Source organism: Hemicordylus capensis, chromosome 2 (genome assembly GCF_027244095.1).
Source record: "Hemicordylus capensis ecotype Gifberg chromosome 2, rHemCap1.1.pri, whole genome shotgun sequence".
NCBI classification, from domain to species: Eukaryota; Metazoa; Chordata; class Lepidosauria; order Squamata; family Cordylidae; genus Hemicordylus; species Hemicordylus capensis.
Window position 1 is genome coordinate 163,727,774 of NC_069658.1, and position 25,152 is coordinate 163,752,925.

The 25,152-nt window shown below is 44.3% G+C and overlaps 1 protein-coding gene across 2 annotated transcripts; it reads right to left on the reverse strand.

Moving 5' to 3' along the window:
• Positions 1–1,376: 1,376 nt before the first annotated feature.
• On the reverse strand, positions 1,377–23,551 carry C1S (complement C1s). 2 transcript variants are annotated; one of them, XM_053290794.1, is made up of 12 exons: positions 23,201–23,551; positions 22,661–22,772; positions 21,558–21,762; positions 19,854–20,031; positions 17,969–18,094; positions 13,357–13,556; positions 12,321–12,474; positions 11,403–11,518; positions 9,022–9,100; positions 8,085–8,222; positions 7,068–7,142; positions 1,377–4,232 (listed from the first exon to the last, which is right to left on the reverse strand). In XM_053290794.1, the coding sequence occupies exons 2-12, from the start codon at positions 22,678–22,680 to the stop codon at positions 3,448–3,450; spliced, it is 2,076 nt and encodes a 691-aa protein (XP_053146769.1). In that variant the 5' UTR covers positions 22,681–22,772; positions 23,201–23,551; the 3' UTR covers positions 1,377–3,447. The 2 variants fall into 2 exon arrangements, with proteins under 2 accessions (XP_053146769.1, XP_053146767.1); XM_053290792.1 differs by having other exon boundaries at positions 22,661–22,798.
• Positions 23,552–25,152: the final 1,601 nt, after the last annotated feature.

Sequence of the window (25,152 nt, forward strand, 5' to 3'; positions counted from 1 at the left end):
TTTTAATTTTTTGTATATGTTTTTAACTTGTTTTATGCTATTGTTAATGCCCAGAGACGAAAGTTTGGGGTGGTGTACAAATGTGATAAAACAAAACAAACAAACAAACCTGGAGAGACCATATTATGCCTTTCTTAAAACAGTTGCACTAGCTGCCAATATGTTTCCAGGCAAAATTCAAAGTGCCTTTAAAGCCCTGAATGGCTTAGGTCCATGTTACTTTAGAGAGCGCCTTCTGCATGATCCACACCACACATTAAGGTCATCTGAGGAGGCCCATCTTCAGTTACCACCAGTACACCTGGTTTTCCAGGGTTTTCAAACTGTTTTGAATGTTTTAACTGTTAATTGTTTTATTGTGTTTTTTATTATTTCTTTATTGATTTGATTTGATTTTGATTTATATACCGCCCTTCCAAAAATGGCTCAGGGTGGTTTACAACAGAATAAAACCAATTAAAACCAGTTGACAATTAAAATCAAAACAATAAAAACAGAATAAAACCAATTAAACATTTGAACAGTTAAAAACCCTGGAAAACCAGGGCAAACATTTAAAACAATTGAAAACAGTTTACAACAGTTTAAAAACCCTGGAAGGCCAGGCCAAACAGATAGGTTTTAAGGGCTCTCCTGAAAGACAATAATGAACTCAAATTACAGATATCTGCCGGGAGTGCATTCCGTAGCCCAGGAGCAGTTACAGAGAAGGCCCGCCTCTGAGTCACCACCAGACGAACCTGTGGTAACTGGAGACAGACCTCCTCAGATGGACGTGTGGTGGGGATAATACAGAAGAAGGCACTCTCTAAGATAAGATTTTATACTGTTAATTGATTTTAATTGTTTTGTTTTAATGTAAACTGCCCTGAGCCATTTTTGGAAGGGTGGTATAGAAATCAAATCAAATCAAATCAAATCAATCAATAAGAGCTTGCTGCATGAAGTGCCAAGCTCATCTCGAAGAGGTATATCAAGTAGATAGATTATAGGATCAAGTGGAATATTATAGTTCGTAATTGCAACAATATGCTTATGAATCCTGAGCCAGCATTTAGAAACAAAAGGGCATGTCCACCAATGGTGGAAAAAATTTCCTTTACTACCAGCTCTCTTCCAGCATTTTGAGGAATTTACTGAATTTGATGCTGTCAAATTAGCTGGCGCGAGATGCCATCTGGTCATATACAAACATCCTCGTATATGTTTTCTTTAATATTTAAAGAGAAGGATTGCATAGAGTTCGAGTTCCAAATTTGGCTCCATTTAAGGTCATTGATGTCTCAGTTAAGGTCTTTTTCCCATCTCAATTTGTATAGCAATTTAATTTTCCCAGTTTTCCATAAGCAAAGTGTCATAAATTTAGACTAAAAGCCTTTTATGGTTAGCATTTTCATTTATTATTGTAAGTTCAATACAAGTCTTAGGCTGGTTTAATTTCATTATCCATGAATTTGATACTATGAGGTGTGAAATCTGTAGTATTTGAACCATGGCAAATGTGAACATTTTATTTTTAAAAGCTTTTTGGCTTCAAACAGCATCTCAAAGCACTGAGAATAATCGCAGCAGCTGGTTGCCACTAATCTTTTTCTTTTTTCTTTTTGATAGAAAACACATGATGAGTGGCACTTTGAGACTAGCTTCAGATTTTATTATTATTATTTTATTATTACAGACAAGCATTCGCTTTGATAGGCAATGACTCACTTCAGCAGATGCTAAGACAAAACTGGCAGAAGAATGGCAGAAAAGTCTGTTGAAGCCAAATAGACTATTTGCAACAATAAAAAAGATTCACAGTTAAGTCTCAAAATGCCTCCCATTTTTTTTCTGTTCAATCCATAAAAGACTAAGACGACTTTTATTTCCCAGACTGGGGACTTTACTGTGGGAGGAAGTGGTGTAAGTTAGGATAAGAGTATATAAAGCATGTATAGGTGCGTATAAGTGTAAATAAGCATACATTGGAGTAAACAGGCCATTCACGTTGCTGCTTTTTATTATGGTTGATTATGTTGAATTATGGTTTTTCAAACACTGGTTTGTTCACACAGCCAGCTCCCCCGTGATCCATCCCACCCATAACTGGCCAATAAGATTGTAAAGGAGGTGCCCGCCTGCTGCACATTTACCTGTGTCCAGGTAGTGAAGAGAAGGGGGGGTACATGCATGTGTGGTGCCTGCAAATCCCCGCAAATGTAATTTCTGTCTTTTAAAATATATATTTCCCAGTGTTCTTGTGCAATAACAACTGCATGCTACATCAATGGGAAGCTCCAACTACTGTAAAGGAGAACTAACTTTAGCGGCAACTTTTGGTAGTGAAGCCAAGGGATGGGAATTTGCCCCCTGGAATGGAAGTATCTTACATTCTTACTGTTGCCTGGAGAGCAAGAGAGAGAGAGAATGACGTTCTTGTGCAAGCACAGCCGAACACTAGAGCAACTGGAAGATCTACCTTATCACTACCTCATTGGAAAGGCTATCTCATTGGCCAGAAGCACCAGGCAGGCCCCCTCCCCAGAAACCAGGAAACTGTTATTACTTCTTTATTTATTTATGAAAGGAAACATTACTGGGCTGCTCTGATGTATAAGTGTTCGGGGGGGGGGGGAACCATGGAGGTATATTTAAAAATAATATTTTTTAAAGGATAACCAGGTAGAAGGAACATGGTCTTCTGGGCCTCCACAAGACAACCTGCCTCCAACCCCTAAACTGCTTTTTCTGTATATGGGGCATATAATCTGCCCAGGAGTGGAATTGAGATGGATGGCAGATGGAGTTCACACTCTCCAAAGCCACTCCCAGATGGGTAGCCACATCTCCAACTCACACTTTATCTCAGGGGTCTCTCCACCAAAATTGCCAGAGGATTGCACACAACCATTTTCAACACTCCTCCAAAGTGCAACTTTTGAAAAAAATTGTATTAAGGGCCAATCATCATGGGGGAAAAGCTGAATGCTCCTGGCTGTATGAACAGCATCTTGCTGTTACCATACTGAATTTGCTGTACAATCCCTCAAGACAGTCACATGCCCTTCTGCTTCTTCGGGGGAGGGATATCTAAAGCTCTTGTTTTCTCACCAGCTTTGTATTTCTGAAGGAGAAGGACTTTGAAAAGGAGCTGGGACTGAGCATTACTCTTAGTCTCTATTAAGCAGTACTGAGTTTCCAAAGATAGAAAAGAAATTAATTGGAGATAAAACAAGATACTGTTTTTTAAAATGTCAGAAACACCCCAAACCAGAAAGCTCTTGGCATCTGCTGATTCATTTCTCATTATGACAGAGCACTGCAGGCAATCTAAACCAATTTGCAATTATATGCAAAGCCTCCTTCCAAGCCTCCTTCTCTTGCATTAGCCCAACAGACTGAACAAAATAGCAAAAGAAACAGCGGGTGCCTGAGGGGACAGACAGTGCCCCAGGACAGCCTGGTCTATTCTTCTGGTTCTTCATGCTGGCTCATGGTTTGTGCAATCCAGTCCACGTAGTTTGCCACCTTAGTGTAAAGACCATAGGTGCCACATTTCAGTCCCCAGGACACCAGGCCAGCAACATAGTAATGGGTCTCATTGTGGGGATCCTCCATGGCATACGCTCCACCACTGTCCCCCGAACAGCTGTCCCCGCGGCCATCCCCAGCACAAATCATATTATCTGTGAATTTATAGGTCAAGGAATCTGCAGGGGGATCTGGCTTCACATTTTGGCACATGGCCATGTTTGCTACAGGAATTCTGGCTGCCCTAAGTTTCACTGCTAATCGACTCTTTTCTGTCCTGCCCCAGCCAGATATGTAGCCTAGGGTCCGCTCCTGTGGAATATAGTCTGAGGAAGCACCTGGCAAGCAGATTGGAGAGATGTTGCGACCCATCTTCAGTGGTTCTTTCAACCTCAACAGAGCAATGTCATTGTCAAAGTCCGTCCGCGGTTCTGGTACATTTGTCTTCCAACGAGGGTGAATGAACGTAGCATCCACAACTAGCGGCACAGCGTTCTGCATGGCAACTGGGCCAACCACGTGTAGCCCAGCATAGATGGTTGGGCTCGGGTATCCCTCCAGCACATGAGCTGCAGTAAGTATCCAGCGGTCTGAAATAAGAGCCCCACCGCCTCTTGGTTGTTCAAAGTAGATTTGCCAAGGGAAGTCGCCTGGTTCACTCACTGTACCTCCAAAAATCCTCCCAACCTCTCCATTGCGGGCATGGCGAACTCCACAGACTAGAAGCAAGAAATGAAGGAGCACAAAATTAAGTTTGCAAATGGTGTTTGCAAAACAGACCCCATGTTGCATCAGAGGATACATTTTATGGGACACTCACATAGCCACATGTTATGCTATTGATGGAATAACTATTTTGGAATTATGAGAACCACTTCTCCTCCCCAAACACTGCACTTTAATTAGAAGCTGCCCAGCTTTCCCAGGATGATAATATAGTAATGTGAATGCTATATTTCCAACTGCATTCAAATGCAATCAAGTCAAATCTTGCCTGATTGCCTGGTTTGTCAAGAATCCTGTCTACTATTGTTCCCCTGTAACTAGTGTAATGATTCAACCCCCATGATCCTTCACCCAGAAATTAGCATACCCAGCCACCTAATGGCGCAGCAGGGAAATGACCTGATTAGCAAGCCAGAGGTTGCCGGTTTGAATCCCTGCTGGTATGTTTCCCAGACAATGGGAAACACCTATATCGGGCAGCAGTGATATATAGGAAGATGCTGAAAGACATCATCTCATACTGCGCGGGAGGAGGCAATGATAAACCCCTCCTGTATTCTACCAAAGACAACCACAGGGCTCTGTGGGCGCCAGGAGTCGACACTGACTCGACAGTATACTTTACCTTTAATCAAACCAACCTGTTTGTTTTGTTCATGTGAGATTTGTTCCCCATGCTTAAGCCACTGTGTTTCTCTCCCCACCCCCACCCAATGAACCATGTGTGTATACATGTGAGAGAAGTCCCATCCCGTGTGTGTTTGAGAGTGAGTTTTGAACTAAAATAAAAATAAAAAAATTTCCAAGTATGCCAAAACTGTTCTAGTACAAACTTGTAAGAAAAACACTCCCCATCCCAACAGTATACCTTCTTGTGAGGAAATTAGTCAGTGCAAACTTATTAAAAGCTTTAAAAAGAAATGGGGCGGGAATGCTCTGACAAAATGTATCTGTTTTTGTTCCTGCCTTTTGTTCCTGAAGATACTAGATTGCTTATAGCTCTAATCTGGTCTCTGTGTGTGGGCTTCATTCTCTCCACACACACACCCCACCCTTATTAAAAATATTTAGATGCTGCTTTTTTAGAAACAGAGTTCTCAAAATGGCATAAATAGCCAAATATGATTAAATGGTTCTTTCTCAAGAGGTTTCCCCTTATAATTATTACTATTTTATTTTGCTTTGTGCTTGTCACAGTAGTTCATATATAAATAACTTACATATTGTCTTTTAAATAATCTTATAATGGACTAATATACCCCAACTTCTTGAAAATAGCTTCACAAATAGCTAAAATGAACATTAAGCATTTCCCACCAAAAGTCTATTTTTATACACTTGCTTCAAAATAAGGCTTTTTAAATCAGATCACAAGAAACTCATTTTAAAAACTCCCTTGCCCATGAAATGATAGGTTGTCTTTAAATTCTAAGAAATTGGGGTAAGTCCATATATGACATTCTGCTGTCCTGTCTGAAATCAAATTGGTGCCTTTTTTTCCTGTAGTGTATACACTGCATATACACTGCAGTATATAGACATACACTATGCATACGATTTTTGCTTAAATAAAATGTAGTTAATAGAAGAGATCAAATTGGATTGCTTGCTGCTGTGATAGATGTAAAAAAACGCTATTTGAATTTGCTTCTGAGTTTACATGCTTAGCATTTGAGTGTATGTGACTAAATGTCAACATATACATATATTTTATTATGACACACATTGTGTTCTTCCTCCAAAGAGTTCAGGGTAGTGTACATGTTCTTTCTCCCCACTTTTATCCTCACAACAATCTTGTGAGGCCAGTTTGGAGGGAGAGCGAGTGTCTCTGCTAAAATCACACCATGAGTTTCATGACTGAATGGGGAACGCAAGTTCCCAATCCTAGTCTTAACACTCTAAACACTACACCACACTCATTCTCAACTGTGTGTGTATTGATTGCAGAAGAAATCTGAAAGGAGATTTGTTTTTAGGATGAAGCAAACTAGTGGGGAGGAGAGTGTTGGATACATTTAAGAGAGCATGAAAGGGTTTAATTATCAAAATGTGGGGAGGCTGCTGTGGGCCCAAGCCCTGGATCTTTTAAGTACCTAGCACCACCTCTGCAAGGGAGAGAGGAAGAGGGGCAGGATTGTCCATGCAAAGTCTGGTACTGGCAGGTATGTTCAGAATTTCTTCACGCTGGCTCATGTCAGAAACCCCAGTCTTTCTGTGAGTGTATTTTGATTTAAAAAGTAGCGAATTCAGCTAATTTAAGTGATAGGGCAAGCAGGGGGGAGGAAAAGAATGAGAACTGGTAGGGCAAGGCGGGGGAGAAAAAGAATGATCTTGTGTTTCTTTTTAGATTGTGAGCCATTTGGGGACAGGAGTCTATCTTATTTATTTGTTATTTCTCTGTGTAAACCGCCCTGAGCCATTTTTGGAAGGGCGGTATAGAAATCGAATGAATGAATGAGAAAAAGAGTAGAGAGGAAGACCGAAGGTGGCGCGAGACTGCATGGCTCCCCAGAGGTGCATCGGAACCAGATTTGAGTCTGACACCCCCTGGCACTGTACATATGCAAGAGAAATAAAATCCAAGCCCCAATATTTTTATATTGGGGTGGGGGGTGCGTTATGGAAAATAAATTCCTGTTGCACCCCCCTGTAATTTCCTGCTGGATCCACCCCTGTCCTGAGTCAAACATTTCTGAGGTGGTTTGAAACCCAAATGGTTAACACAAATGAGATGCAACGGAGAAGGAAATTTGTAATAGCAACTTGATACTTATCCTCTGTACATTTGCAGAGATAGATATATACAAAGCTATGTACTGCTGTACCTGGGAGACAAACCGGAAGCTCTGTTCTCTCTTCTTCATCCACCCATTTCCCATGGGCTGAGCAACGATAGACTCCTTTGGAAATAAAAAGATATAGACGTGAGTTCAGCTATCTGTTTTTAATCCACATTGTATGCCCAAATACAAGGTTGGTTAACAGGTAGATTGTGGTGCAGTGGTGGAGTGTTGGCCAATTTCCAGTGGGCTACCAAGTGCCTGCTAGTTCATGAGAGTCTTGCTGAGAATCTAGCAAAGTGCTCCTCACATTCTTAAAGGAGGAGTGCATATTCAGGATCACTTAGCACAGGTTCTTCTTTAACCATTTCGAGATCCCGAGAGTACACTTTTGCTGTGTAAAATTACAATATATCTGGGGACCACAGTTATTCTAGTTTTTTAAAAAGAGTTCAGAAGACTAAAGTGAGCCCCCCTCTGCCCAAGCAAGGATCGTCAGAGAGTAAACTTGCAGAAGTGAAGCCATGTTGGTGTGGACATTTGGAATGTGCAAGGTAATGGCTCATTGTATGTTTCCCAACCAGGTGTGCAGTGCAGACATGCAAGCAGCTGGATATTCTTGTGCACATCTACACTGCAGACATATACACAGACTAATATGTATCAGCTCCACTTTGGAAAGGTCCGTCTCACTGTTGGTGGCCCATTAAATTATTCATTAAATCTTCTAACAAGAGGAAAACTGACTTGTGATGGTGTTACTTTTATAGAAGTGAAATGTGGTTCAAAAGGCCATTGGCTGACATCCTGCTCCTGACTATATTTACTAGAGGAAGTCCTATTGAAATGTAGTAGTCCTTTAGATTGCTCCCTGAGTAGTAGACTAATTCAGTAAATTAGTCTGGATGTTAGCTACTTGACTTATGTACAAGGAAAAGACTCCTAGCAAGAGCAACATTTCCATCTCTACCCCCAACCCTAAGAGGACAGTCACCCTAAACAGAGCAGAACAATGCCCCTTTCAGACCCTGAATCAGATGTCACGTGAAGGATGGCACGTACCATTTCCTTTACTCTTCATTGTATAATAGGGCTCGTGGCAGGCATAGCGGATAATGGCTTCATACCCAGTCTCCTCATCTCCTGAGAGGTAAGCAATGTTTCCATTGTCAAGGGGATCAGGAATGCCGCAATCTACCGCTGCATGGAAAAAGAAAAGGTGATCTCACCCTTCTACATTACTCCATTTGTATACAATTAGGACAGGCCACAACTCTCCATTTCTGCCCCTTGTATAATTGCATCCCTTAAGTAATCTCCCACCCCAAAGCTATCCAACCCTATTTCCACCCCCTTCTGGGACCAACTGCCTAGTTCTAGAATGCTACTAATACTCTTTGTATAGAAGACCCACATCTATAAATGCTTTATCATATCATCTTAAAGTTCTATTGATTTTGAGGCTCGCTATTTAAGTTGGCTTATCTTATGTAGCCCAACACTTTTTTCTTACCTTACAGCCACCACAAAGGAAGACACTTGTCCTTTGTGACTGAACAAATTTATTTATGCCATTTGTATCTCACCCTTCTTCCATGGAGCTGATGGCAGCGTACATGGTTCTTCCTCCCTACTTTTATCCTCACAACAATCCTATGAGGTAAGTTAGGCTGAGAGAGGGTGACTGGTCCAAGGTTGCTCAGTGAGCTTCATGGCACTAACTGCTACACCCCAAAAAGCACTAACTGCTACACCACACTGGCTCTCCAAGCAATATGTGCATATAGAAGAGTACAAAGCACATGGCTGGAAGCATTTTTGAATTTTCCACAGCATACGCTTTCCCTGCTGAAGAGGCAAGTTGCATTCCAGTCTAGATTCAAACTGAAAAGTGGCTTGTCTTTTTAGTGTGCACTTAAACCTCTCAGGTATTTTCCTCTGTTATGTTCATTGTGGTCTTAGGCCATAGTTGAAGCACTTTATGGAAACCAGCTCTTACGTTCACATGTACGGTCAGAGTCGCTCCACTTGCCATTACTTTGACAGCTAGAGTGGAAGGATGTGAGGCTGCGTTGTGACTGAAGAAAAAAACATTCAGAAGTGTCAGAATTAACTCACAGACATCATAATTTCTCTCTTCCACCCTTGTTGTATTAACAGGAACTCAGGAATATTCCTCAACAGTGGAAAGATGGAGGATTCTTCCCCCCCCCCCCACACACACACTTATGATCTGCACCAATAAGAATTACTAAGCCCAGCAAGAATTAAGACAAGTCTGGGCAACTTGTCACTGAAGATGCCACCTTTCAGTGACTCCAACTGTCAGCCAACCCCAGCCTCACCTCAGTTGGTTACCCAGCTTCTAGTCTGGCCACAGCCAGATACCCACTAGCCCTCTGGTCTGAGCACCTGTTGTAAATACAGAAAAAAAAACCCTCTCTAACAGCTATAGAGCATCAGGGGTTGTTGCACCGTCAAAGAGCACACAGCACCTCAGAGTCTATGAAACAGCAGGGAGGCACTGTGGTACCAACAGGGTTAGGGTTTTATTTATTTATTATTAATTTTAAAGATGTATACCCCACCTTTCCTGTGGATGCAAGCCCAAGGCAGTTAACAGATGATAAAACAGAACAATACCCAAACAACAAATTGTTGTACGGTATGGTTCATAGAAATAATCATATCGTACAACACTACAAAAACACAACCAAAAAAAACCCATATTAAAAATATGCTTCCTTGTGACTGATGGAAAGGCCAAAATTAAAAGGCCTTGTCAAATAAGAATCATTTCAACAAACACTTAAAACCAGACAGAGAGGGAAGGTGTTCCAAAGTTGTGCTGCCACCACTAAGGCACCACTACAAAGGGACAGGCGTTGATTGTAGTGCCGGGGTAATAATAATAAATTAATAAACAACTTTATTCATTAGCCGCCCCATAACAAATTGTTCTCTGGGTGGCTCACAACACAGAATTAAAACACTGAGTAAAAAAAAAACCCATAACACATGAAATCACAACACATTTTTTTTAAAGGTACAAAACAATTTTACAAGTTTTTTAAAGTCAGTTTTCAGAGTCAAACTTAGAAGGCCTGAGAAAGGTCTTTACCTGGTGTCTAAAAGAACAAAGTGATGATGCCAGGCGAACCTCACTGGGGAGGCTGTTCCATAAACGGTGCAACAACTGAAAAGGCCCTCTCCCTGGTATCCACCCACCTCACCTCATTTGGCAGGGGCACTCGGAGCAGGGCCTCCGAAGAAGATCTTAAGGTCTGAGTCGGGACATATGGGGCAAGGCGCTCTCTCAGGTAACCCGGTCCCAAGCCATTTAGGGCTTTAAAGGTTGAAACCAGCACTCTGAATTGGGCCCTGAAATGGACTGGGAGCCAGTGCAGCTGATGAAGCACTGGCGTGATATGATCAAAACGCCTGGTCCCAGTTAATAATCTTGCAGCCCTATTTTGTACCAACTGCAGTTTCTGGACTGTTTTCAAAGGCAGCTCCATGTACAACGCACTGCAGTAATCGAAGCAAGAGGTTACTGGAGCATTTACTGTGGCCAAGCTATCTCTATCCAGGTAAGGTCACAGTTGGCATATCAGCCAAAGCTGATAAAAGCCGCTCTGAGCTACTGAGGCCACTTGAGCCTCTCGACCATGCTGGATCAATGAGCACCCCCAGACTGCAAACTTAGTCCTTGCCCAGACTGTCATCCTGCAAACCTAGCTGAGGTCCAAATGTATCTCAGCTAGTGATGGGCTCACAAAGCAGGCCTCTGAGGCCCTATTTCAGGGCTCTAGCAGGTTTTTATGGGAGTAACCTGGTTCCAGGCTGTTTAGGGCTTGAAAGGCTGAGACCAGAAACTTCAACTGAGCCTGGAAGCAAACTGGCAAGCAGTGGAATTGGTGTGCTACAGAGGCCATATGCCCTGTTCCCACCAACCTTCTGATGGCTGCATTTTGCACCAGTTGTACCTTCAGGACTGTTTAAAGGTAGTCCCAAGTTGAGCATATTGCAGCAGTTAAGCCTGGATGGGTCACTGAGGACAGGCCCGTACATTACAGACAGGGCTACAACTGGCGAGTCAGACAAAGTTGGTCAAAAGCATTCTTGGCCACAGCAGACACCTGGGCATCCAGGGACACCTCTGGTCCCGAAGCACCCCCAAACTGCATACTTGATTTTTCAAGTCAAGTGCAACTCCATACAAGTTAGCTTCGATCCCACTAGCCAGATCAGCAAATCCCCAACCAACAGGACCTCTTGGCTGGATTAAGTTTCAGTTTGCTTAAGCCAATCCAGACCAAAACTGCCTCCAAGCTGGGAGAGCATTTAGGAGGTGCCTTTACTTCCCGAGGGTGAACTTACCATCACAATCTCATAGCCTTTTATGCAGGTCACCATCACAGAATCCTTAAAGACATAGTTATTTTTTACGGGATCCAGAATGGAATTTGGGATAACAGTCTTTGGACAGGGCATTGCTTTGAAAAGAGAAAGGGACATAAGCAACCAGTCACTCTTAACTCCCCCCGCAGCCACTGCTTCCCACTCTCTAGTTAACTCTCCTCCCACCATTTTTCCACAAAGGTCACAGCCAAGATCGTGAATAACTAACTAACACCTTTAGAGCTGTGCGCTTCTTGCTTCAGGGATTATTGAGGCCCCCTCTGCTCTAACCTGCCCCACAAAGGCAAAGAGATATGGCCTCCATGAGAGGAAGAAGGAATTGCTTCATGCTGCCCCATCTGAGCTGGCAGCCACAGCTTGCAGGGTCTTCACCTGGAGCCCTCTCGCTTCCGTGGTGGCCTCTGAGAACACCCTGTACAGAGGACACCATACACGATGCCAGACAATGCCCACCGCAACACCCCAGGTGTCAGGATATGGCCAAGACCTCCCTGGATTCCAACTCCAGTCTTGACCTCAGTCCTAGTATGGATGACTCTCAGTAGTTAGCCATTGCTCACTTCTTCACACTGCCACCCACTCAGAAATTCTCCTATCAATGGCCAACAAGATTTCCTAGCCCCCTCACCATATCCATTCACAACCTGCCTTGTCTGTGTTCATTGCAAAAATTTCCCAGCAACCCTCCACCCCACCACTCTTGCAGTTATTTTGCCAACAGAGATCCATCCTTCTGTCTGTAAGTATCTTCTGTACCAGACTTCCAACCCCCAAGTTCCACCTTTGTTCCTTGCAATCCCATTTCTGTTCCACGAAAAACTACCCATTTCTCTGTCCCTGAAGGGAACATGCTTTCCTCAGGGGATATCTACTCACGGTCCCCAGAGTAACGGATCTTCCAGCCTTTGCCCTGCATAGTTTGGTCTGTTTGGAAGAAAATATCAAGAACATTGCTTCTAGTCTGTATATATGTGGGCCCATCAAAGGTATTGCCACAGTAGGGACCAAACTGCTCGTCTCCTGTCACGATCTGCAAGAACAACCCATAAGAGGATTAGACAGACAAACAATGAGGCATAGAACAGTGCAAAGAAAGGGAGATGCATCCAGACCATCAGGTGAGCGAGTAAAACAAAACCTCTGTAAAGCAGGCGCCTAGCCAGATTTTTCACGGTGGAGTGATTCAAGGTATTGTTGAGTGGCCACTCTGTGTCAGCACAAAGCAGCAAAAAACCAAATACAAATGAATTATGGAAAATATTACATACGTTTAATAAAACGACATGCTTGTCAATCATCTCAGTCTTCTTAAAAACTTCTTAAAAACAGCAGCTAAGGGGGCTCAGAAAAAAGAGTAAAAGGGCTATCCCTGGCCCCCTATACAGTAAATTGAGCGCTGCTTCCCATTCACCCACTCATGTATGAGGGTAATTTCCTCTCTCGTTTACTAAACTGGGGCGCAAGCATCAGCATAGTACTGGGAAGGTAGTCAAGAGCAAAGGGCTGTGTTGTATTCTATCCAGTCATCTTTTGCTGTTTTTGTTTGTTTGTTTGTTTGTTTGTTTGTTTGTGACATTTGTCCTGGGGGGGATCCTGTAAAGAGTGTGGAGGAGGAGTCAAAGAAAAAGGGAAGGGAAGGAGAATGAGAAAATGGAATTGCTCAGGAATAAACCTTTAGTTCAGTCAACAAATGATTTCCTTGTTTGTACAAGAGAAGCAGCTATCAAACAGGCTGATTCTGTGCCCCAGTCAGCACCCCCAGCCCTCAATTCCTGCTCAGGCGTGTCACAACCCCCCACTGTCGATGCTGCTTCTGGGGCTCCTGTCTGCCACCCAGCTTCTAGAGGCCAAAAGCTAGTGAGGGAGAGTGCCGTTTAAGTCGCCCTCCTCCTCCCTGAAACCCACCACCTACTCTTAAGACATCAGGGCAGTTTCCTTCTGAGTCAGCGGGCTCTATGTCAAAGTCCTTGCTGTTGACGTTCAGGACCACGCGGTATCCTGGCTCCAGGGCCACACGGTAATCGCAGTGCGAGTTCTCAGGATATGGGTTGGGGTAGTTAGGGCTGGTGATTTCTCCGGATAGCTCAGTGAAGATATTCCCACTGCAGTTCACTGTGGTTGAGAAAAGAGCAACAGCCGAAAAATCAGCAAGGAAGGGAGCAGCTGGCTGGCCTTCTGTTGGAGCCAACATGTGATGCCTTGCTTAGAATCCCACCCCAACCCCCAACACTTTTTTAGCTGAGCAGCAACTCCTATAAGTTGCCTTTCAGCTGAAGCCAAAAGATGCCCTTTCGGAAACAAAGATGTGCTTGGGGGGATACATAAGTAATATGGTCCTGATGAAATGCAGATATGGAGTCACTGCCATGTTTGCTTAGTTCATTCCAGGGTTTACACATTCTTCCAACTTTGTAATGTTCTGTTCTGGAGAAAACACTTGTTCGAAGGAAAAGGACACAAATAATGACTGGACACTGATCAGTGCTAGTACTAAGCTTTTATGAGTGCGCATAGGAGCATAGGAGCTGCCATATACCAAATCAGACCATTGGTCTATCTAGCTCAGTATTGTCTACACAGACTGGCAGTGGCTTCTCCAAGGCTGCAGGCAGGAGTCTCTCTCAGCCCTATCTTGGAGATGCTGCCAGGGAGGGAACTTGGAACCTAGATGCTCTTCCTAGAGTGGCTCCATCCCCTGAGGGGAATATCTTACAGTGCTCATATGTAGTCTCTCATTCAAATACAACCAGGGCAGACCCGGCTTAACTAAGGGGACAAGTCATGCTTGCTACCAGCTCTCCTCTCTTGGCGCATCTGAAATGTGGAAGGACAGAGAGTTGAAAATTTATATTATGCATTACAACAAACAGAAGTGTGACTTCATGCTCAAGGATCCATAATTCTGGAATAGATTGACATATATGGATGCTGTCGGATTTACTGGAAAAGACACTCCACTACAAAGCCATGTTTGAACAGTTTGGCCAACATATCTTTACTACAGACAGTGTATGGCCACTAAAAAACAGAATGTTACTTTCACAGGCATCTATATTGGAACTGGTGGCCATTTTGAATGTTGGAATTGGTGGCCATTTTGGGATTATAGGCAAACATGACAGTGGCTCCATATCTAAATTCCATCAAGGCCCATATTATCTATGTGGGCAAAAGCACACCCCTGTTTCCGAAAGAGCATCTTTTACTGGACTTGCCATTCAGCTATTTGCCCTTGCATTAATCAGTTAATTAACCAGCCAAGACTAGGGCCAGCTCTGCTACAAACAAAGTTAAAAGCAATTCACTTCAGCTGGCAGATTTTGAAGTAGGACAGCCAATTATCAATTACATTTTAACCACATGGCATCAAGCTTTACAATGGTCAATAAACCAGCAAAGTACGATACATACAAACCATATGCATGTATATGTTAGCAAGTAAGCATTCACATACCATTTGGATTTTCTGCCATAGGTGCCAAATCTCTCAGGCTTCCTCTGGTCAAGTCATTCAGAACTGGGCTTTATTCTCAATAGAGAATGCTTAGATTCCGCCCCCCCCCCCCTCCGCCTTCATCTAACTTAATTGTTTTTCTTAAACTTCCAAACTCAGACAGTTTCAAAATGGGCTCTATACATCTGAATCTACAGTTCCCATATAGTTTTAGATAGGGCTGTGTTTATTCCAGGTCTACTAAATGTATGACCCAACAATACAGATCCAGTCTACGATGGCCTGCCAGTTACCTGATAACCCCTTTGTGGTTGCAGCCCCAGGCGCATTGCCAGACAGGGCTTTTAGCTCACAACTCCACTGGAATGGAAGGTGTGCCCAGGCACGGGCCGTGAACGCAACTCTGGGGGGGGGGGCGGGCAGCTTCTTTAAGTGTAAACGGAGCCGTTGCTCCATGCCACCCAGCAGCCCCCGCAGCGGGGAATCGCCTCTGCCACTCACCTGGCCGCTGGCTCCGTGGGAGCCAGGTGAGTGGCGGAGGCGATTCCCCGCCACGGGGGCCGCTGGGCAGCATGGAGCACCGGCTCCGTTTACACTTAAAGAAGCCACCTGCTGTCACCCCCACCCCATGGAGGCGTGTTCACGGCCCGCGCCTGGGTGTGCATTCACATATTGGCCAGATTTACCCCCAAGTCCATGCGACATAGCAAAGGGCACTCCATACACACAATTCAGGTTTTTTCCTGCGTATTGGAGCTTAGCCCAATTTATGTCTGAGGTTAAAAAAAAATCAACTTTTGGTGTCGCAGTAAACCCACTGTAAAGCCTGCTGTTTGGGAAAGCTACAGGCAAGGAGCAAAAACAGAAGGATTATCAGGCTCCTGGAAGGCCACAACACCTAACCTGGTGGACTATATGATATGCATAACTGATTTATCATGTCAGCATTGAAAATTTACAATGGCATCATGCCAGGTTCAGATATAATGCTTAATTTAGCTAAACCACAGTCTCGTGTTATTTCTAAACCTGAGCTTGCCCATTAACCATGGGTTTGTTTGGAACTAACAAACCCGGATCTGAAAGTATGGTTTGAAATTGGTTTGCAATCCACGGCTAGTGTTAACTGTGGTTTTGTGTTGTGTCTGAATCCAGAAAGCACCAATAAGCCACAGTCAGAACCATTACTTTGTCTCAAGAGGTGCTGCGCTATGCCAATGGGAGGGAACCTATGACCTTTCAAAGCGAAGTACTGAACAGATGGAAAACAAAAGCAGGCAAGCAGCTCTACATCATAGTTTTCCTGTTGTATGCCTGGAAGCTCTGACCATGGTTTAGGTTCTTAACTATGTTTAGTACAAAGCATCGTTTATTTAATTTGTCTGAGTTCATGGCAAAATTAAGTGTTCCCAGAAGCCAGTTTTCCCAGTTTTCAACTACTTCTGTTTTTGGTTTGTGATGTTGATTTTCTTGTAACTCTGATCTCCTGTGTTGTGACTTTGAAATAACAAATTATTCTCATCTATCAGAGCCAGGAATTTGCACATATCAGTCTGGAATGTGGTTTCACTGGGCTTGGCAGAGTCACTTCCTAAATTTCATAATCCTGACATGATCTCCCCCTCCCCAGTTTACCCAAATCTAAGCTTCATGGGTATACATCTAAGTTCTGTATCCTCAACAGTATCTCCCCAGAACTGTGTATCACAGGGGCTATACACACGCGCAGGCAAAACCGGGCTACGGAAGCCCAGCCCAGTTTTGTTGGTGTGTGTGGAACACCAAGAGCCGCATGGCTCCTACCGGCAGTCCAGCAGCAAATTCACTCAGGGAGCCCGCCGCTTAGCCCGGGCTTGGGTGCAAGGGCACTCAGAAACCAGGCTAATTGAGCATGAGGTGATTTTCACGCTTGGCCAAAATTGGGCTAAGGGAGCCTAGCCTGATTTTGGCCGAGCGTGAGAACCACCGGGCTCGCAGGCGAGCCTGGTTTCTACAAAGTGGAGAAACCCCTTAAATGGGGTTTAACCGTTTAACCCCTTAAACGGGGTTCGCAGAGCGCATGCACCACTAACCCCATTTTTGTGATCGTGTATTGCTGTGCCGCGGCTCCACGCTGCAGCAACACACAAGGAGAGCCCCTCCGGGAGGATGAAACAAACCTCCCAGCCCTGGGGGTCTGTCCAGGATGTCCCGCTCATTCTGGACCTTCTGGAGGCCACACAGGCCCTGATCCCCACAGCCCCACCAGCTCCGTGACAAAGCCGGCAATCGTGTGGGCAGCCGATCCGGCCACCCAAGGCAGACTGAATGATCACCTGCGGGGAGAGCAGGCTAAGCCCACTCTCCCCACAAACCCCCTTTCGGCGAGTCTCACTGATTGTGTGACTCTCCTCCATGTTTTGGAGCACATGACACCATGCAGCACCTACACACAAGTAGCCTCCCGACCAGTGTTGGGAGGCTCCCCATAATGCACTTGCACGGTGCCTTATGGAAGTTCTGGGGGCCTCCCAGCCCCAGAAACTCCCTGCTACCAGCAGAAGGCAGCCATCATCTGGGCAAGCGATCTGCTCACCTAGCATGGAAAAGAGGATCATCTGCAGGGAAGGTAAGCATCTCGAGGCTTCCTCCCCTCGCCCCTTTTGAGCCCTTTCTCCGATCATGAGAAAGGACTCACTGTCTCTCAAGTCTACTCTAGAAATGAACACACACACACACACACACACACACTCCTTCACTGCAGTTTCTAAACAGCCAAACACGATTCCTTATTCTAAGGAACTTGAAAATTCCTTATTTTAAGGAATCTGAAAATTCCTATTGCGTAGGGGGCAAGTGGGTTGGCTTTGAAAATTCAGGACCATTTCTTCACTGATTTAATTATATTACTTAATTCCATGATGCTGTTTTACATTCCCTGTCCTTGTGGGAAACTGTAGCTCGTTCAGGTGTATTGGCTTCAGTGGGTTTTCCTATTTCCAAAGTAGACTAGAGAAGTTCTTGCAGCTCAGGTATCCATACCAAAGACAAAGATTGCCACTACTGAGGCATAGTATAGCCAGGCTCCTACCTCCACACGTCTTCTGATCCTCATGCAAAAAATACTCAGGCGGACAAGAGCAAAAGTAACCACCAATGTAGTTATTGCAGTAATGGCTGCAGGGCTCCTCCACAAACTCTGTGCACTCATCCACATCTAGAAGGAATTGAGAAAGATGTAGATAAGGATCGTCATGGAATATGGGAAAAGAAGGAAAGGACGATGAGATGGGGAAAAGCTTTGCTTGCAATGGGAGAGGCCTTTCCCAAAAAAGGAAGTCTAGTAAAGGCTAGTCTTCCCTTGTTGCCTCAGTTCCGCACCCATTTGGCACCCACATTAAGAAGAGGCCTGCCACTTCCCCAGTGTCCCTGAGCAAGCTTCCTCTGACTGGAAGGACCCTCTGAAGCAGAAGCAAGTTCCTCTCTTTAGCAGCCTGGCTTTTACACCCTGGGGAACCATGGTGGCACCTTCCAGAGCCCTTCAGGATGCACAAGGAGAATTAAAACATACCTAGCAATACTTCAAATCTATATTCATGTTGTTATTCATTTGCTAAGCTGATCACTTGTGGTCAGGAGGAGTGGTTGATACTTCCTTAATGGAAGTTCATTGTCCGGAGACAGTACTGGGGTGCAACTATTCCTCTGGAATGTTTGGAATGGAGAAGATGACACGTACAACCACCACCTTCCAACTAAGAGGAGGGAGCTTGCATAAAGTGTGCTTATATGAGGGAAACTGCAGCTGGCAGTTTGAAACAAACAGAAACAAACTCCTGAAACAGAGAAAGAAAGTTGAAGGCTGGAAGGCACCTTGGAGAGCAGGGCTCTCCCCCTCCTCCACCCTCTCTCATATGGGATTCTGCTGCCTGGTAGAAGTTCATGCTACTTGCCTCCACAGATGTTCTACTTGCATATACAGAAATAAACCAAATGTGACAAAATGTTCCTCCATCTCCTGTTCATCTCCCACACTTTCCATCTAGGTGCATCATCAGGGACGGCTAGGGTCTGTCCTGTGCATGCACACATGAACACACCCTCACAGAGGATTTCAGACCACATGCAAGAGTTTTTCAGGAGCATCTATATTTCTGGCCAACTCCCCAGTTCTTTATACTGGGTGATTATTGTCATAAAGGGGCCTATGTACCACATATCCATACCAAAGGCACAATCCCTCTTTGGTTCCCCACTGCCACCACCAAAAGCCCCCAAAGCAGGTGATACCCTGTTTCCCCGAAACCTACCCCAAAAGTAAGACCTAGCAGTAATTTCTGATGTACCGCTAATTGCCCTAGTGCATTTTGGGGGGCTAAAATTAATATAAGACACTGTCTTATTTTCGGGGAAACACGGGTAGTACTTATTTTACCTGTGCTCATAAACTTACTAAAGTTATTAAAGGTATAAAAAGATCATTAAATAAAAGATCATTACCCCTGTTAACTTGGCAAAGAGGCACCTTTTAACATGGTGATTCTCTTTATTTAGCAAGGGGAGAGTAACTGGTCCTATCCATCCCAAGAACAGTTCCTCCAGTGACTGCTGCTGGTGTCTATCTTGTGTTTCTTTTTAGATTGTGAGCCCTTTGGGGACAGAGATCCATCTTATTTGTTTATTATTTCTCTGTGTAAACTGCCTTGAACCATTTTTGGAAAGGTGGTATAGAGATCGAATAAATAAATAATAAATAATAAATAAATAATATTACTACCCTGTTCTTGTCTGTTTGGTTGTTTTGTTTTGTTTTTCCAGTTTATCTTTACTAGATCCAAGAATGAGCCTTACTAACCCTCAACCCCAACAATGAAATCTGAAATGGTGCCTTCTGCAGCCACCCCAAGGCAAAACTGAAAGGAATCTCATATCTACCCAAGACATTCCAAAAGCAACACAGCCAGTCAAGGCCTTACCCACTGCAACGAAATAGGCAGCAAACCCAGTGAATCGTTCTTCATTGGAAAAGTCTGACTGAAAAGTGACAGTCAAGGTATGGTAGGGGAAGAGGAATTCCTGCAGAATTTTGGAGCCCGGAGTATGGCTTTTCTTCCGCCCACAGAGCTGGCCTTCAACATGGTCACCAGTCAGGATCTGAAAGGAACAGACATATAAACTTGGTCTCTGTTATAGAAACCTAGTCTGCCGGATTGTCAACAATATGCCTGGCTGGAACACAACCAAACAGCTACACGCACACACAGCATTCCTCTTGTGCACCTGCATTAACAACAAACTCCAGTTCCTCACGTAACACTCCACAAGGTTTGCAAAGTTATTTGTCAATGGATGATTATGGAACATTTTAAGGTAGGATTAGGCAGAGAGGCATATTTCTGTATATGCTGAATGGGCATCATTTAAGGCAGCAGAATGGGCATTGACGGATCTGAGTCATGGACACAACCTTCCAGCAAGTTCTCCTGTACAAGCCTTGTTGAAATTTGAACGGGAGTCATCGAAGTGCTATTCCATACCTTTGGTTTTCCCCCAATATGGTTTGCATGCCCCAGTGCACTGGACCCTATATTGCTCACTTTCCCTGTGTGTGTAGGAACAAACCCTTTGGGTTTCCTACCTCAGGCTTCCAGATATCTTGGGGTGGTCCTGGGATTAAGACTTTTTAGCACAGCCAGAAACTATGACTACAAAGGAGGCCAATTAGGAGAAATGTAATGATGAGAGTCAACAGATACACCAAGGAAGAAGAATCAGTGAAGAATACCCAGAACGTAAATGCAGATAGCCCAATAGGTTTACAATGGTAATAAATTTTATAAAATTTAAAAATAAGTGCCTAGTGCTTGTTAGTTCTCACGGTGTCTTTGCGCTCCTGGGCTGGAACAGTGGAAGAAGGCAGAAACAGGTCAGCTTTGCTGTGAGTAGCTGGGTAGGGGAGGAAATAGTTCCCCTTACAAGCAAAAGGCCTAGCGGCTCCCTTTTATTTGAATTAAAACTGTGAATTGGGGTGGTGGTCCTGGCGTATCCAGAGCAGGCCACAGAACTGAAGTAAGTAAGTGTGCTTTGCTATCAGAAACACAGATGAGGGAGATAAAGAGGAGTGGAAGTGATTAAAACAATTGAAAGCAATCCTCCCTGGAGATATTATTGGCTTGATATTCTGAAGAAAAATGGGGGGGGGTGGAAAACAATGTTAGAAATACCTTCAGCCAGAGTTTGAAACTTTAAACAAAAGAAACAAGATACCCCATGGCAGGGGTGTAGCTAGGGGAGAGGGGGCCCGTGTTCATCCCTCTTTTGGGCGGCCCCCCCAGAGTGAGGGAGACAATGAAGAAAATAGGGAGGGATGGAGCTGGAGGGCCCTCAGGAGCTAGGGGCCCGTGTTCTTTGAACCCTTTCGTTCAATTATAGCTATGCCCCTGCCCCATGGGCAATGAGGCTCTGCCATGCTACCTCCAACTCTCTGTAACAATCCTCAGTCTGCAGCCTTTTGGATGTGAGCAAAGTGGAAGCATTCATGCATCCTGCAGCTTCCCTGTTGTGCTCCCGAGCATCACGACACAACACAGCTTTGCAGGCACACCTTCATCCAGCATACAATTCCTCTACCCTCTCCCACTTCCAGCCGCCACCCACAACAGAGGAATGGAGCTCTGTACCTTCACAGAGTCATATTCACAATTTTTAGATGGTTCTATGTCCAGGTGGGTGAAGGAAAGGCGGATGCCGTAACCAGGGGGTACGCGGATTTCCCAGGATTCCAGAGCATCATTGGGATACGCCTGAGGGTAGTTTGGAGACAGGATTTCTCCGTACATGGTGGCTGCATCAGTACAACCCAGGAGGCAGCCGGTGATGAAGCACCTGAGAGAGGAAAGAGGATCATTGGGAGCGGCTGCCCCCATCCGCATATACCCTAAGTCATAGGTTGGAAGCCAATGGCCTGGAAGCATCTCAATACTATATCAACATCTCTGACCAAGAACACCAAGAGACCACCCAAGTCCAGGGGCATAGTTATAATTGAAAAAGATGGGCGGGAGTGTCCCTGGGCCCCCGAGAGAGGAGCTCCTGGCTGGGTGAAGGCTCATGCTTCACTCTTGACTATTAAAGTTGTATGGATCCATGAGGTGACTGCTGTAGGTATATATGTCTTTCAAATGTTACTGAGCCAAAAGAATGCACGTGCACAAGTATGTGTGTGTGTGTCTGTGTGCATGGGGAGAGTGTGATATCCTTTGCATAGAAGTGAGAGAAAGGGCGTGCTGGGAATCTTTTGCTTTTCACCATGTCCTTACAGTTACAGTTCTTCCACAGCAGTTCTTCCGTAGTGGGGAGGAGAAAAAGGAGGGGGTTCAGGCACCCACCTACATTTCTTGTTCCAGGGGCCCGGCCACCTCAGCCTTGCTGTGCCTCTGCCCTTGTGCCTTCTATTGCCCCAGCATATGGGAGTCCTGCTGTTAAAACTGCATCCTGAACAATGCAAAGCTGAGGGAATGCAGTACAGTTGCAGTATAAGGGCCCAGCAGCTGGGAGCCCTGGTCAAACACAGCCCTCGGAGGGACACTCTCTAGCCCTTTCATCACAACCATAGAGGCAGAAGAGGTGGGGAGATGAGCAGCATGTTTGGTAACAGGGCTGAGCAGCAAGTTCTTGCCTCCCTCCCGTTTCCCCACCACTCCCTTCATGAACTGGTCCTCCAAATCTAGCTGCTGGCCCAGAATTCTGCACTGAAGTTTCCCCCACGCATTCAGTAACTTACCATATCTGCAAAAGCTCCATCTTGGCTTCTTCTGCCAAAGCCACTGTTGTTGGACTTCAGATTTGGACAAAATCAATGCATCAAGTAGTGGTTTGCTGATTTCCTCCCCCGGCTGGTGGGCAGGACAATGGAATTGTCCTACAGAGAGCAAAACCAGAAGGCACCCAGTGTCTTGTGTATATCCCCACATTTAGCCAATAGAACTAGTTCCTATGTAATATAGCACAGCGTCCTGAAGCAAAGAGTTCCATGGCATTGACATGACACACACAAATGCCCGCGATGTAGCTGGGGGACTCCATAGCACCACAGACGGCATCGGGTTTGATCAAGAATCAAGGAGAGCAGCTTGCTACAAAGTTACCCCTACTTTCTGCACAACTCCCCCTGCCCCACTACAAGCAGCCGGACAACCTGGAAGGAACATCATCTCCCTTCCCATCGTATACAAAGAACTGATCCACACACCATGTTACATTTAGCCCATATCTTAATATTCAGGAATACCTGCCTCTAAAAGCCGTTTTGTGAGATGTTTACCTTTTACTTCTTGTCTTTGCAGTTGCTTCTCTCTTTCTGCCTCTCTCCCCTCCTTTGCATGTCTCGATCTGCATTTCCCCAACACAGAGCCACATTTTCTGAGCTCTCAAAATGCCGTTATCAGTTTTGCAGAACTACAGCTCCATCTGCTGTTCAAAACATCTTCCACCCTGCTCAATAACCACTGATCTCATTTCCCAATCCCCATGTTTGGCCAGGCCCAGGCCTATGAGATGGGGGAAAGCTGGATCCTTTCAAACCGGGGTTTTTCAAAGAAGTCAGGCGACTTCTGGGAAGAGGGTGGGTGAGGGAAATTCCCGTTTGCAAACAAAGTTTCAACATTATGCAATCACGATGGAAGGCTGCCCTTAAATTGTTGACCATGCTCTCTGTTGAGCTTGAATTTCGGCGTATTCCATTTAAAAAAACTGATTAATCTCCCCCCAAACCTTCCAGAGCTATGTTGAAGTGGCACATTGAAGACTAACACATGTATTGTGTCAAAAGCTTTTGGTAACTAGAACCCACTTTGTCAGATTATTGTTATCCTCGGTTGGTTTTCACCATACTTTGAGTATGGAGAAAAGAAGAAATGCTTCTCTTTTTTTGACCAAACTGATCCAAAAGGTCAAGCAGTGCAAGAAACAGCATCTGATCAGTATGGGTGCAACCCACTCCCCAACTAGCACTGCAAAATGAATCGTGTAAATCGGTGGGGGGCTTGTAGGATCTACTTTGTTTCTTTTATCTGAACCCCAAAGTCTCCTAGCTTGAGCCAAGTGCAATATTTGCTTAGCAGGGACAGAGAGGAAGAACTGGATTCAAAATGTTGGCTTAGGGGCAAAGCCAATTGCCTATGTTACTCTGTAAAGTGTCATGTGCTACTGCTGCAGATAATAATAAATAAATTAATAATAATAATAATAATAATAATAATAATAATAATAAATACCTCCCTCGCAGCTCTGGTGGATGAGGAATGCTACAAGTCCATCAAACAGTAGAGAAAGAGAGAAAAGGCCTTGAAGGATATATAAAGGACAGTGAAGAAGAAGCACTTAAAATGGTCAATAACAAGAAACTATTCAACACCAATGAAACAAAGCAGGCCTACAAGAAAGAACAAGTAAAGAACCAAGCAGAAAAATGGAAAAATAAGCCACTGCATGGCCAATATTTGCACAATATAACTGGAAAATCAGACATCACCAAGACCTGGCAGTGGCTTAAGAATGGCAACTTGAAGAAAGAAACAGAGGGTTTGATACTGGCCACACAAAAACGGGCACTAAGAACAAATGCAATAAGAGCAAAAGTCGAAAAATCAACAACAAACAGCCAGTGCCGCCTTTGTAAAGAAACTGACTACAAACAAAGGCATGACAAGGTAGCAGAGATGATACACTGAAACATCTGCAAAAAATACAAGCTACCTGTAGCCAAAGATTGGTGGGACCATAAAATTGAAAAAGTTGTAGAAAATGAAGATGCAAAAATATTATGGGACTTCTGACTACAAACAGACAAACATCTGCCACACAATACACCAGATATAACCGTAGTCGAGAAGAAAAACAAGTCAACATCATTGACATAACAATATCAGGTGATAGCAAAATAGAAGAAAAATAAATAGAAAAAAATAACAAAATACAAAGATCTACAAATTGAAATTGAAAGGCTGTGGCAGAAAAAGACCAAAATAATCCCAGTAGTAATTGGTGCCCTAGATGCAATTCCAAAACATCTTGAAGAGCACCTCAACACCATAGGGGCCACAGAAACCACCATCAGCCAACTACAAAAAACAGCTTTACTGGGAACCGCCTATATTTTGCGATGATTTCTATAATAATAACAATATTGATAATAAAATTCAGCCATCCTAGGTCCTTGGGAAGGACTCAATGTCTGAAAGAAAAAAAACACCAGTCAATAACACCTCTCTGACT